The sequence below is a fragment of the Hylobates moloch genome, unplaced genomic scaffold, assembly GCF_009828535.3.
Source record: "Hylobates moloch isolate HMO894 unplaced genomic scaffold, HMol_V3 SCAFFOLD_1, whole genome shotgun sequence".
Lineage (NCBI taxonomy): Eukaryota > Metazoa > Chordata > Mammalia > Primates > Hylobatidae > Hylobates > Hylobates moloch.
In genome coordinates this window covers 131,773,909-131,786,490 of record NW_026652276.1, presented here as the reverse complement: position 1 = coordinate 131,786,490, position 12,582 = coordinate 131,773,909, and the positions used below count along the sequence as shown (strand labels likewise).

The following is a 12,582-nucleotide window of genomic DNA, read 5'->3' as shown; positions in this document are numbered from 1 at the left end:
AGAGTTTCTAAGCCACACTAATGTAATTTTCAACAATAAGAATTTATGGTAGTTACAGTACCCACAGCTTAATTTTAGCCAGATGCTTTTCCCAATTTTTAAATTTATTTTTAGCCTACCACATGGCTTCAGTGGAAACTGAAAATGATAGTTAGACACAGCTTTCATCACATACGCAGAGTGAAAACAGTAACACTTGGTGTATTTGGGGCAGATAATTTTTTAGGAAAGAAATGAAATGCACTGTAAAATAATACAGTTAAATATGCCAATGTTACTACCTAAAGTATCTCCAAGCAAGTAGGAAAGATCAAGAAAAGAGACATCATTGGCTACAATAGTCTAAATATACTGTAGCATCTTGTTTAGCAGCTTTAATTCAGAAGACTCTAAAGTTCTTTATGTAGAATCAGCTGTCAATGGATCAGTGAAGTGGTCAATATTTCTAAATTATTTTTATGGATTGTCATAATAACCCATTAAATCTATAAAATACTTAAACTCTCTCTTTCACACACACACACACACACACACATACACACACACACACAGACTTTTTTTTTTTTTTGAGACGGAGTCTCACTCTCTCGCCCAGGCTGGAGTGCAGTGGTGTAATCTCCACTTACTGCAAGCTCCGCCTCTTGGGTTCACGCCATTCTCTAGCCTCAGCCTCTCAAGTAGCCGGGACTACAGGTGTCCGCCACCACATCCGGCTAATTTTTTGTATTTTTAGTAGAGACAGGGTTTCACTGTGTTAGCCAAGATGGTCTCGATCTCCCGACCTCGTGATCCACTCGACTCAGCCTCCCAAAGTGTTGGGATTACAGGCATGAGCTACCGCGCCCAGCTACACTGACTTTAAAGGGAAGTAACCGACTTTGGTTTTGTTTGCTTTGTTTGTTGTCTGAATTTGCTCAGATGGCATTAGGTGGATGTGTGAGCAGGTGGGTAAAACCAATTGGTACAGGTGAGTGAGCCCAGCTGTATCACAGAAGTTGTTAAGATGACCTCCAAACTCAAACCTTAAAGCAGGGGTGTCCAATCTTTTGGCTTCCCTGGGCCACAGGAAGAAGAAGAATGTCTTGGGCCACACATAAAATACACTAACGATAGCTGATGAACTAAATAAAATACAAAACAACTCATAATGTTTTAAGACAGTTCATGAATTTGTGAATTCAAAGCTATCCTGGGCCACAGGTTAGAAAAGCTTGCCCTTCGCTTGGAATAAGGTCTTCCTCCTCTGCAGTGGGAAATCTATGGAGGGGCATTCCTGCTAATCCAGAATCTGCATGTCAGGACATTCTGGAAGCCTTTGGCTTTGCACTTAAAGTCAACCTCAAAAATTAATATCCCACAATCATATATAGCAGAAATGCAGAGCAAAGAGTTTGCTGGGAAGTTAGAAGCTAAGATCGACTTACTGGAGATGTGGTTAATCGAAGGATAGTGCCATTTTTTATCTCATTGCGGTTCTGGAAAAGAAATAAAAAATCTTTGTAAATTTTCAAGTAGAAGCTTGGTAAAGAAGAGAAAAAAGGCAAAAATAATCTAGCAGATATAATAGGCATTCAGTTTATTCTCACTTGAATAATTTTTAATTATTTCTATAAAGGCTGTTAACTTTCTATCTGACAATATTCAGTACAAAGGAAGTGAATATAAACCCAAAGAAAAGGAATATGGGTCCCAAGTATAGCAAACAAAAAAAGTAATTTTAAAAGGTTATTAAGGGCATATGACCTGACTCCTACATTTCGACAATTCCTGACTCCTACAATTGCACTCCTACATATTTACTCAAGAGAACTGAAAGCATATGTCCACACAAAAATTTGTGCACTAATCTTCACAGAAACATTATCTATAATAGCCAAAAAGTAGAAACAATACATATGTCCATTACTTGATAAATGGATAAGCAAAATGTGGTCTATCCATTCCACAGAAAATTAGTACGTTATAAAAAAGGAACAAAGGGCCAGGTGTGGTGGCTCACACCTGTAATCCCAGCACTTTGGAAGGCCGAGGCAGGCGGATCACCTGAGGTCAGGAGTTCGAGACCAGCTTGGCCAATATGGCGAAACCCCGTCTCTACTAAAAATACAAAAAGAAAAAATTAGCCAGGCATAGTGGCGGGTGCCTGTAATCCCAGCTACTCAGGAGGCTGAGACAGGAGAATTGCTTGAATCCAGGAGGCAGAGGTTGCAGTGAGCTGAGATAGCACCACTACACTCCAGCCTAGGCAACAAGAGTGAAACTCCGTCTTAAAGGAAAAAAAAAGGAATGAAGTACCAATACATGCTACAACATGGATGAACCTTGGAAACATTACACTAAGTGAAAGATGCCAGACACAAAGGCTTCATGTTACATGACTGCATTTGCATGAAATGTCCAGGATAGGCAAATCAATAGAATCAGCCATTAGGATAAATGGTTGCCTAAGGCTGGGAATGACTGCTCCATGGGTCCAGTGTTTTCTTTTGGGGTGATGCAAATGTTTTGGAACTAGATTGGTGATGGCTGCACAACATTGTGAATGCACCAAATACCCCCAAATTGGACACCTTTAAAAGGTGAATCATTGTGACGTCTGTCTCAGTAAAGCTGTTTCTTTAAAAGGGTTATTAAGGAGCTTGGTTTCTTAACATTTGCTGGTTCCTTTTGCATGTTGCCTTGAAGTTAAGAACAAACAGCATAAATAAGCAGCTCTCCAATCAGTCTGCCTCCATTTGGCAAGTATATTTGAAGTAAGTGTTATGAAGCTATCACTTAGCATCTGGTGTGGTTTGGCTTTGTGTCCCCACCAAACTCTCATCTTCAACTGTAATCCCCATGTGTTGACAGAGGGACCTGGGAGAAGGCAATTGGATCATAGGGGCAGTTTCCCCCATGCCATTCTCGTGAGAGTGAGTGAGTTCTCACGAGACCTGACGGTTTTATAAGGGGCTGTTTTCCCTTTGCTTCTTTCACACCCTCTCTCACCTGCTGCCATGTAAGACGTGCCTGCTTACCTTTCTGCCATGATTGTAAGTTTTTTGAGGCCTCTCCAGCCATGCGGAACTGTGAGTCAATTAAACCCTCTTTTCTTTATAAATTACCTGGTCTCGGGTAGTTGTTTATAGCAGTGTAAGAACAGACTAATACAGCATCTTTGACATTGAAGTTAGAATTTCATTGGTGGTTTTATTTTCTTCCAGCAGAGTACACACCACACCCAATTTCCAGGAGGAGGCCTTCCAGGACTCACCATGGTTGCATGCCCTACCTGGTATGCTGAAGTTGGGGGTTAATAAATCTGCCTTCAGGATCACTACCCTGCATAATTTAAGACAAGCCACAAGCTGGAGTTTGCTCAGGACTCAGCAGACACACTGAGGTGGTGGGAAATTTCTTGATGAGATGCCAAAGACCCATAAGATTGCTTGCTTCCTCAGCCAATTCTGACGACTTTTTGGACAATGAATTTTCTAAAAGAACCACCCAAAAAGGCGCAGCCTTCAGGCCAGTATTCCCTCCCAAAGAAAAGCAGATCTGAACATTTCACACCAAGTGCAGGCAGGCCCGAAAACCCAACACCACCAGATCCAGGCCCTGTGTGTGCAATTCAGCCCAGTGTAGAGCATCCCCTGATGCACTGGGTCACCTCTGGAGAGAGCTAGCTCATCATTACCAGAAGCATGCAAGCATGGTACTGAATGCCTCTTGGCAGGCAGGCTGAGATAGGAGCTGGGGAAATGAATTCGAGTCATTTTTAAAATCTCTTTTCAACTCTAAAATTCTATGACTCTGTGAGAAATGAAAGGAAGATGGCAAATACTAACAACAGAGTTCTAAGGAAGCCGAATACATAACATACCCTTTCTTTGCTCAAGCTCTAAACAACTTGAGAAAATAAGATGGAGAACTAAAAATCCTTTATATTAGTGATTATGGAGAACAACGCTCAGAGTGAGCCAGCAGATGTGCTGACTGAACCCTTGGGCCAGGCACACCTGTTCGTGTAAGACTTAAGGCAGGTCCCTTCCCAAGAGGAAAGAGGTCTAGTTTATTCTTCCCAAATTTTCCAACAGTAACAGAAGAAGGCCCTAAGGGTATGAAGAGGCCAGGAGGGTTTAGAAAAAATCTTTTTTTTTTTTTTCTTTTCCAGAAGGAGTCTCACTCTGTCACCTAGGCTAGAGTGCAGTGGCACAATCTCGGCTCACTATAACCTCTGCCTCCCAGGTTTAAGCGATTCTCCTGCCTCAGCCTCTCGAGTAGCTGGGACTACAGGCGCCTGCCACCATGCCCGGCTAATTTTTGTATTTTTAGTAGAGGCGAGGTTTCACCATATTGGCCAGGCTGGTCTCTCAAACTCCTGACCTTGTGATCTGCCCGCCTTGGCCTCCCAAAGTGTTGGGATTATAGGCATAAGGCACCACACCTGGCCCAGAAATAATCTTTCTAATAATCATGGAAATTTGGAGTTGCAATGAGACATTCCTAACAAAAGCAATAAACTAACATTTATTGAAAGGAACTGGGCTGAGAGTTTTTGTTTCTCATGCTTATGTAACCAACATTATAATTCTATGCCCACATTAAAGATAAGAAAGCAAAGCTGCTGAGAGGATAAGTTATTTGCCCAGCATCATGGAGGAGGATGAGAGGACTCAAACCCAGGTAGTCTGACAATAAAGGCTGTGCTCTGTCTGCCTGACAAAGGTAAGACCCAGACCTTGCATTTACCCTCAGAGGGAAGAATTCATCTGTTGCTCAACATACATGACAGCAAATAATCAAGACTGGATTCCTAACTGCTAAGGAAGGCTCCCCAGAGTCCCAGGGCTTCCCCGCCACACCCAAGGTGATGTACTGGGTGCTGGGTGGGAGAAGGGCTGGGAGAAGTTCTGCATTGGCCTCTAGGCTCCCTCAGGCACTCCTTCAAGGTTCATTCCTTCCTTTTTGGAACCCAAACAAGATTGCTTTCAAGAAAGGGTCTTGATGATTGTTTGTTTCAAAGCAAAGCATGATTAAATCCTCTGATAAAGCTAGGCTCAATTCCTGCTCTGCTTCCCACCAGCTGAGTGGACTCAGTACAAGCTACTTAATTCCTCAGACCTAAATTCTCTTCCCAAAAGTGGGAAGAACAATGCATTGTTAGAGGTGAGTAAGAACAAGAGGAAACGGACGCAGGTACTCCATCTAGACTCGAACTGGCTCAAGAATGAGAGCAATTCCTGCTGTCCCAGAGACAGCAGCACCTTCTGCCTGTGCCTTCTCAGTCAACAATTACATTTATCTTCTCTCCCTTCCTTCCCCCATGCTTTTAAATCAGTGTCTTGTACTTTAAATGAAACAGAGATATGTAGAAGAACTACTAAAATATGCATTAAAAATTTTAAGGTCCTGACAGAAAGGCAGAGCAAACTCAGAAACAAAGGCAATGGTAGACCACTGTTTCTGAGACCATATTCTATCCAGAAAGTCAACTGGATTACAGCTTTTTCACCATATGCTGACGACACCTTTGGCTCTGAAAGAAAGGCCTAATTTGGGATGTAAACTTCATTAAGAAAGAAAGAGGCTTGTCATTGTTCTGATTTCATAAATCCCACACAGGAGGCATAGTGCATAGCTTAAAAGTGATGGGGCCACCCAGACTGGACACACATTTCACTTCCGAGTGGGAAAACCTGGTGCAAGTGGCATGGCTGTCCTCATGTTCCCAGCTTTCTCATGTTCCCGGCTTCCTCACATGGAAAATGAGGATATTGCCTATTTCCTAGGTTGTTCTGAGGACCAAGTGAGATAATCCATTTAAAGTCCTTAAAACAGCCTGGCACATTGCAAACGCTAAAAAGAAATGAGAGAGAGAGAGAGAGAGAGAGAAAGAGAGAGAGAGTTCATTGTTTATTATTAAGCACAAAAATAACACATAGGCCGGGCATGGTGGCTCATGCCTGTAATCCCAGCACTTTGGGGGGCCCAGGCGGGCAGATCACGAGGTCAGGAGATCGAGATCATCCTGGCTAACATGGTGAAACCCCGTCTCTATTAAAAATACAAAAAAAAAATTAGCTGGGCGTGGTGGCAGGTGCCTGTAGTCCCAGCTACTCGGCTATTCGGGAGGCTGAGGCAGGAGAATGGTGTGAACCCGGGAGGCGGAGCTTGCAGTGAGCTGAGATTACGCCACTGCACTCCAGCCTGGGCAACAGAGCGAGACTCCGTCTCAAAAAAAATAAATAAATAAAACACGTAAAAAGCACACTTCTATACCCTTATTTGTTTTTAGCTAGACCCTATACGTAAATAATAAATAAAAATAATAGTACAATCTATGTTACACCAAGGACAGAAACATCTACCCAGCAGGATAACAAATATTAGCAAATGCATACCTCTTCTGTAAGTTGACCAGCATGTCTAAGGAGGAATTCTGTCTCACAAGCATGCTTCGTATTGGAGGCAGGGAATCTCTCACCCACTTTTTTTATCCTACTCAGTCCTCAGTCTGTTTCAGAGGGAGCAGCCCTCTGAGCATCAATAAGTGCTGTCTATGTGCTTTTACTTATTCATCTTTTTTGTTCATTGGCTGTCTTCCTCACCCCTAGGATGTCACCTCCATGAAAGCAGATAGTTTATTATGTCTATATCACTCCCATCCAGAAGAGTGGACACCTATGACCTGGCACATGCCAGCACTCAAAAACTATCTGTTGAATAAATAGCTAAACTACTCTATGCCAGCCACAGATGAGGCACCAAGGCAGATACAAAGTTAAATAGGACTAATTCCTGTCTGCGGGGAATTGGTCAGTGATAGAAACTGACATATAATAACTGTATCTGTACCATGGCAGAGACCTGGGGGTGACCAGCACTGCATCAGCACATAGGTGTGATGGGGGGAGAGGGGAAGAACAGGGTGTGCAGCAAAGGCTTTTAGAGGAGAAGACATTCAAGATGGCCCTCTGGGCATAGGCAGGATTTCCCAGGGGAGAGGAGGAAACAGCAGATCTCAAAGCTCTGAGGCATGAAAGGACAAGACATTCTCATGGAACAGAGAAAACTCCTATGTGGTCGCTTGGAGCCGGAGATGCAGGAAGAAAAGGAAGACAGGACTCTTGAAAGGTAGACTGATCTTCCACCATTTAAGAATAGGGAAGAGCAGGAGTAAGGGGTGGCACTCCAGCTCTGATTTGCTGTTAGCAAACGTGTCATCTCTCTCGAGGAGCCAGCTGGGCAATATGGCCGGCATATCTGTCCACAGATATTCGCCTAAGAAGGAGAATTGCAAGGCTCAGGCTTTGGGAACAAGGGTCACGTGACCCGCTTCATGAGAAATGAATCCAGAGCCTCTGGGCTAAGAATAGAAACCATCTACCTCACCCCCACACTCAGCTGGTCACTGAGAATGCACACCTTCCAATGTCTGCAATAACAGCACTTCGTATGCTTCCTCTGTCTTCACTGGCATAACTTTATTCTTCCAAAAGTCTCCTGCATAGGCAGATGGCATGACTGCTCATTACAGGAACTTTCTGAAAGACCCAGAAACTCAAATGAAAAACATCAACTGTTTGTACCCAGAGGTTCTTTGAATCCCTTGCCTCAAAGCCTGCAGTTTCCACCACTCCAAACTGTTGTATCATGACCCATACATGCTTTGAAAGACCCAACTAAACCAAACTTCCAATTCTGCATAAATTCTGACTTTACTTTCTGTGATAGCTTTTCCTTTTTTTTTTTGATGGGGCTGGGGGTGGTGTGGTACTGGGTGGCCTTTTTGATGTGTCAACTTCACTAGACTACAGTTTCCAATTATACGAATACTAATCTAGATGTTGCTGTAAGGTATTTTGTAAATGTGATGAAAGTCTATAATCACTTGACTTTAAGAGAGATTATCCTAGATAATCTCAATGGGCCTGTTTCAATAAATTGAAAGGCCTTAAAAACAGAGTTGTTTAGCTGGGCATAGTGGCTTATGCCTGTGGTCCCAGCTACTTGGGAGGCTAAGGTGGGATGATTGCTTGAGCCCAGAAAGTCAAGGCTGCAGTGATCTATGATCCCACTACTGCACTCCAGCCTAGGCAACAGAGCAAGACTCTGTCTCTTCAAAACAAAACAAAACAAAACAAAACAAAACAAAACAAAACAAAACAACAAAACAAAGCAAAATGAAACAAAACACTAACAATAAAACAGAGCTGAGGGTTCCTTGAAGGAAAAAAATCTACCTGTGGACAGTAGATAGCAGATTCAGTCTGTGTCTCAGAGTTCCAGCCTGCCCTGTGGATTTCGGGTTTTCCTAACCAGCTCCCTAATCCCATGAGGTAATTCCTTGCAATCAGTTCCTATACATCTCCTACTGGTGCTGCATCTCTAGTGGAGTCCTGACGAATTCACCTCTGCCTGAGACACTGACAAAGTGTTTCATGCTGATGTTCTCCCTCAAAAAGGTGAGCAACAAGGTCATCTCTGTCTTATCAGGGTCAATCCAACCAGCATTTCACTGAGGCAAGGTCACTTTTCTCAGGCCAGAGAAGAAACTGCATCAAATGATGTATGAAAGTGTGTGAGGGGCCAGGTGCAGTGGCTCACGCCTGTAATCCCAGCACTTTGGGAGGCCGAGGCAGGTGGGTCACGAGGTCAGGAGTTCAAGAGCAGCCTGGGCAACATGGTGAAACCCGGTCTCTAATAAAAATACAAAAAAACTAGCCAGGCGTGGTGGTGGGCGCCTGTAATCCCAGCTACTCAGGAGGCTGAGGCAGGAGAATCGCTTGAAACTGGAAGGTGGAGGTTGCAGTGAGCCGAGATCGCACCACTGCACTCCAGCCTGGGCAACAACAGCGAAACTCCGTTTCTTAAAAAAAAAAAAAAAAAAGTGTGTGAGGGCTACTACCTCACTGGGGCATTGCAACTCAATGGGGAGACGTGCTCTAAGGCTTTAAAATGGCAAATGGGAAGGGGATCATCATGGCGGACGGGAGGCAGGACTAGATTGCAGTTCCAGACAGAGCAGCGTGCGGAAGCTCGCTTTGTGGATTTTAGCTCCAGATAGACTGCAAGGAGAAACCAGTAATCCCGAGAGGACCCACAGACCCTCTGAAGGAAGCAGACTGGCTCCCGCAATACCCAGGAGACACCCCAAATACTGTGAATGCCCCAACTGTGGAAGTAGGAAAGGGAGACCCTCTTCTCCGAAAACACATCCCCACTAGAGAAGCTGAAGGTCTCTTTGGGGGAGAAGTTTCCAACCTTACCTGGAGCTGAGCCAATTTGGAGACTGGAGAGAAATACAGGGTAGAGGAAGCAGCAGAAAGGTCCTGGGAGCTCACGGCGTCCCCTAGCAGGCCATTACCACCTGGCACCACAAGGATCCAACAGGAGGGTGGCCAGTGGAGCAGGGGGTATAACTCCACAGGGAGAAGGAAATCTGTAGCCGAACTTTGTATGGTGGGAGTGAGACTGGCCCTTCAGTTTGCATGGGAGCTGAGTGAAGCCTGTCACTGCCGGCCTTCCCCCACTTCCCTGACAACCTGCATGACTCAACAGAGGCAGCCATAATCCTGGAGGCATCATACTACCTGATTTCAAACTATACTATAAGGCCATAGTCACCAAAACAGCATGGTAGTGGTATAAAAATAGGCACATAGACCAATGGAACAGAATAGAGAACACAAAAATAAACCCAAATACTTATAACCAACTGATCTTCGACAAAGCAAACAAAAACATAAAATGGGGAGAGAACACTCTTTTCAACAAATGATGCTAGGATAATTGGCAAGCCATATGTAGGAGAATGAAACTGGATCCTCATTTCTCACCTTTTACAAAAATCAACTCAAGATGGATTAAGGACTTAAACATAAGACCTGAAACTATAAAAATTCTAGCAGATAACATCGGAAGAACCCTTCTAGACATTGGCTTAGACAAGGATTTCATGACCAAGAAGCCAAAAGCAAATGCAATGAAAACAAAGATAAATAGCTGGGACCTAATTAAACTAAAGAGCTTTTGCATGGCAAAGGGAACAGTCAGCAGAGTAAACAGACAACCCACAGAGTGGGAGAAAATCTTCACAATCTATACATATGAAAAAGGACTGATATCCAGAATCTACAATGAACTCAAACAAATCAGTAAGAAAAAAAAAATCCCATCAAAAAGTGGGCTAAGAACATGAATAGACAATTCTCAAAAGAAGATACACAAATGGCCAAGAAACATATGGAAAAATGCTCAACATCCCTAATGATCAGGGAGATGCAAATCAAAACCACAATGAGATACCACCTTACTCCTGCAACAATGGCCACAATCAAAAAAATAAAAACACGGTAGATATTGGCATGGATGTGGTAAACGGGGAACACTTCTACACTTCTGGTGGGAACGTAAACTAGTATAGCCACTGTGGAAACAGTGTGGAGATTCCTTAAAGAACCAGAAGTAGAACTACCATTTGATTCAGCAGTCCCACTACTGGGTATCTAGCCAGAGGAAAAGAAGTCATTATTCAAAAAAAGATACTTGCCCACGCACGTTTATAGCAGCACAATTCACAATAGCAAAATTGTGGAACCAACCCAAATGCCCATCAATCAACGAGTGGATAAAAAAACTGTGAGATATATATATATATACACACACACATATATACACACATGATGGAATACTATGCAGCCATAAAAAGGAGTGAGTTAGCAGCATTTTCAATGACCTAGATGAGATTGGAGACTATTATTCTAAGTAAATTAGGAATGGAAAACCAAACATCATATGTCCTCACTGATATGTGGGAGCTAAGCTATGAGGACACAAAGGCATAAGAATGATACAATGGACTGTGGGGACTTGGGGGGAAGAGCGGGAGGGGGGCGAGAGATAAAAGACTACAAATATGGTGCAGTGTATACTGCTCGGGTGATGTGTGCACCAAAATCTCACAGATCACCACTAAAGAACTACTCATGTAACCAAATACCACCTGTTACCCCAAAAACTTATGGGAAATAAAGTGTGTGAGGAAGAAAAAAACAATGAGGCAATACCCCCCACAAACAGGGAAAGGGATTCCATGAAAGCAAAGAATGTATCTATCAACTCACAGTGCCAAGAAATTGCCACATGCCCTCTCTGGAAAATGAGTCTTTAATCTTTCATTTATCCTATGATCTTCAGACCACCTGCTTTAGAATCACCATGGGTGAGTGTTAGAATGCAGACTTCTGGGGATTCACCTCCATAGCTCGTGAATCAGGGGCCTGGTTTGCTGCATTTTTACTATGATCCTAGTAATTCTGATGCAAAATGAAGTTTAGAATCGTCACAGTCTAAACTTTCATAAGACTACACATGACATTTAGAATAAATATTCTGAATTTCAAGGTAATAAATAAAGTTTGAAGCAAACAAAACTCATGCCAGCTTCTCAAAAATGATGAGAAAAGCAGCAGAAAGAACATTTCTGCAGGGAAATGTCCTGACTGCACACAATGTACGAGGAGAATGACAAGTGGCCCAGTGAAAGCCAGCCAAAGCCCTGCTGTCATATTTACTCATAGCCAGCAGTTCCAGACTGTACCAGCCCCTGCCATTCACAGGCATCTCGATAGGATGTCTTTGTGTCTTTACTAGCTCATCGATTCAGCCTCTATGTGGATTGGGTAATAAGACGGTACAGAAAAACGTCCTTGTTGTCATATGTTTCCCTCTGAAATCTGTTTTTCTCATTATGCCAACTTTCTACTTAGTCGCATAAATGAAGAATTATGCCTACTCGAAAATCCCAATTCTATCTCCTTCCTGTTTTTTAGCAAGGACAACAGGAGGTCCACAGGGAGGAAGGCTTCCGATCCCCTGCGTTCAGGCCCTGTGGAGGGCAGGCAGCCCCAGCATCTTCCCTGGCTCTGTCTCTTCTCACTCCCTCTCCATCCTTGTCTGTGTCTGTCTCTTTCTCCAGATGTGAGGACGCCCTTACTCTGGATATGTTACAGTAAAATAATGCTGTTCTTCAGGTCCATTTCTTAATCATCACAGAGACTGTTTCTGCATGCAAGCCTGATCGCTTTTGTCCAACTGTGTGTCCATTTTTTTGATGTTCACATCTTCAGGCTAATGAAACAACTGAGGGCAATATATGATATGCTGGTTGCTAAGTTACAGAGCAATGTCTCCAGACAGGACTACGGATCGACCGTTAAGGAAGCATATTAGAAATACCCTAAAATAAAATCCAGACACCACCCCCCAAAAAAAGAAACAGGGGAAAAAAGGCAGGTGGGAATGAGGAAGAAGGATAAGGAAGAAAAAGTGGTCAGCTGCTGTAAATGCCCATTCCCCATAACTGAGGCTCTAGCCTTCCAGGGGCTGCTCACCATCAGAAACAGCAACCCTGCCACCCCATTAGAGTGGTAGCACTTCGTTCCCACCCATTAATTTGAAGAATTTGTGGTTTGACTTGTTTTCTACTTTTTTCATGCTCCTAAGTGAGGAGTCCATTTTCAGCCGTTGTCTTTTTCTCGCATCATTTCACTTTCCACAGGACCCAGATATCCTGTACCCAATTCCCAAAGCCAAAAA

General features: G+C 43.4%; 1 protein-coding gene across 6 annotated transcripts in view; it reads right to left on the bottom strand.

The window, feature by feature from the left end:
* ELMO1 (engulfment and cell motility 1) overlaps positions 1-12,582 on the bottom strand; it is a 594,699-nt gene that overhangs the window by 420,787 nt on the left and 161,330 nt on the right. For all 6 annotated transcript variants that reach the window (XR_004370726.2, XM_032758309.1, XM_032758304.2 and 3 more), the window contains exon 5: positions 1,425-1,475. Coding sequence is in view for 5 of the 6 variants with exons in the window: in XM_032758309.1 (XP_032614200.1) it covers positions 1,425-1,475 (51 nt within the window). In the remaining variant the exon portion in view is untranslated. The remainder of the gene's footprint in view (positions 1-1,424; positions 1,476-12,582) is intronic.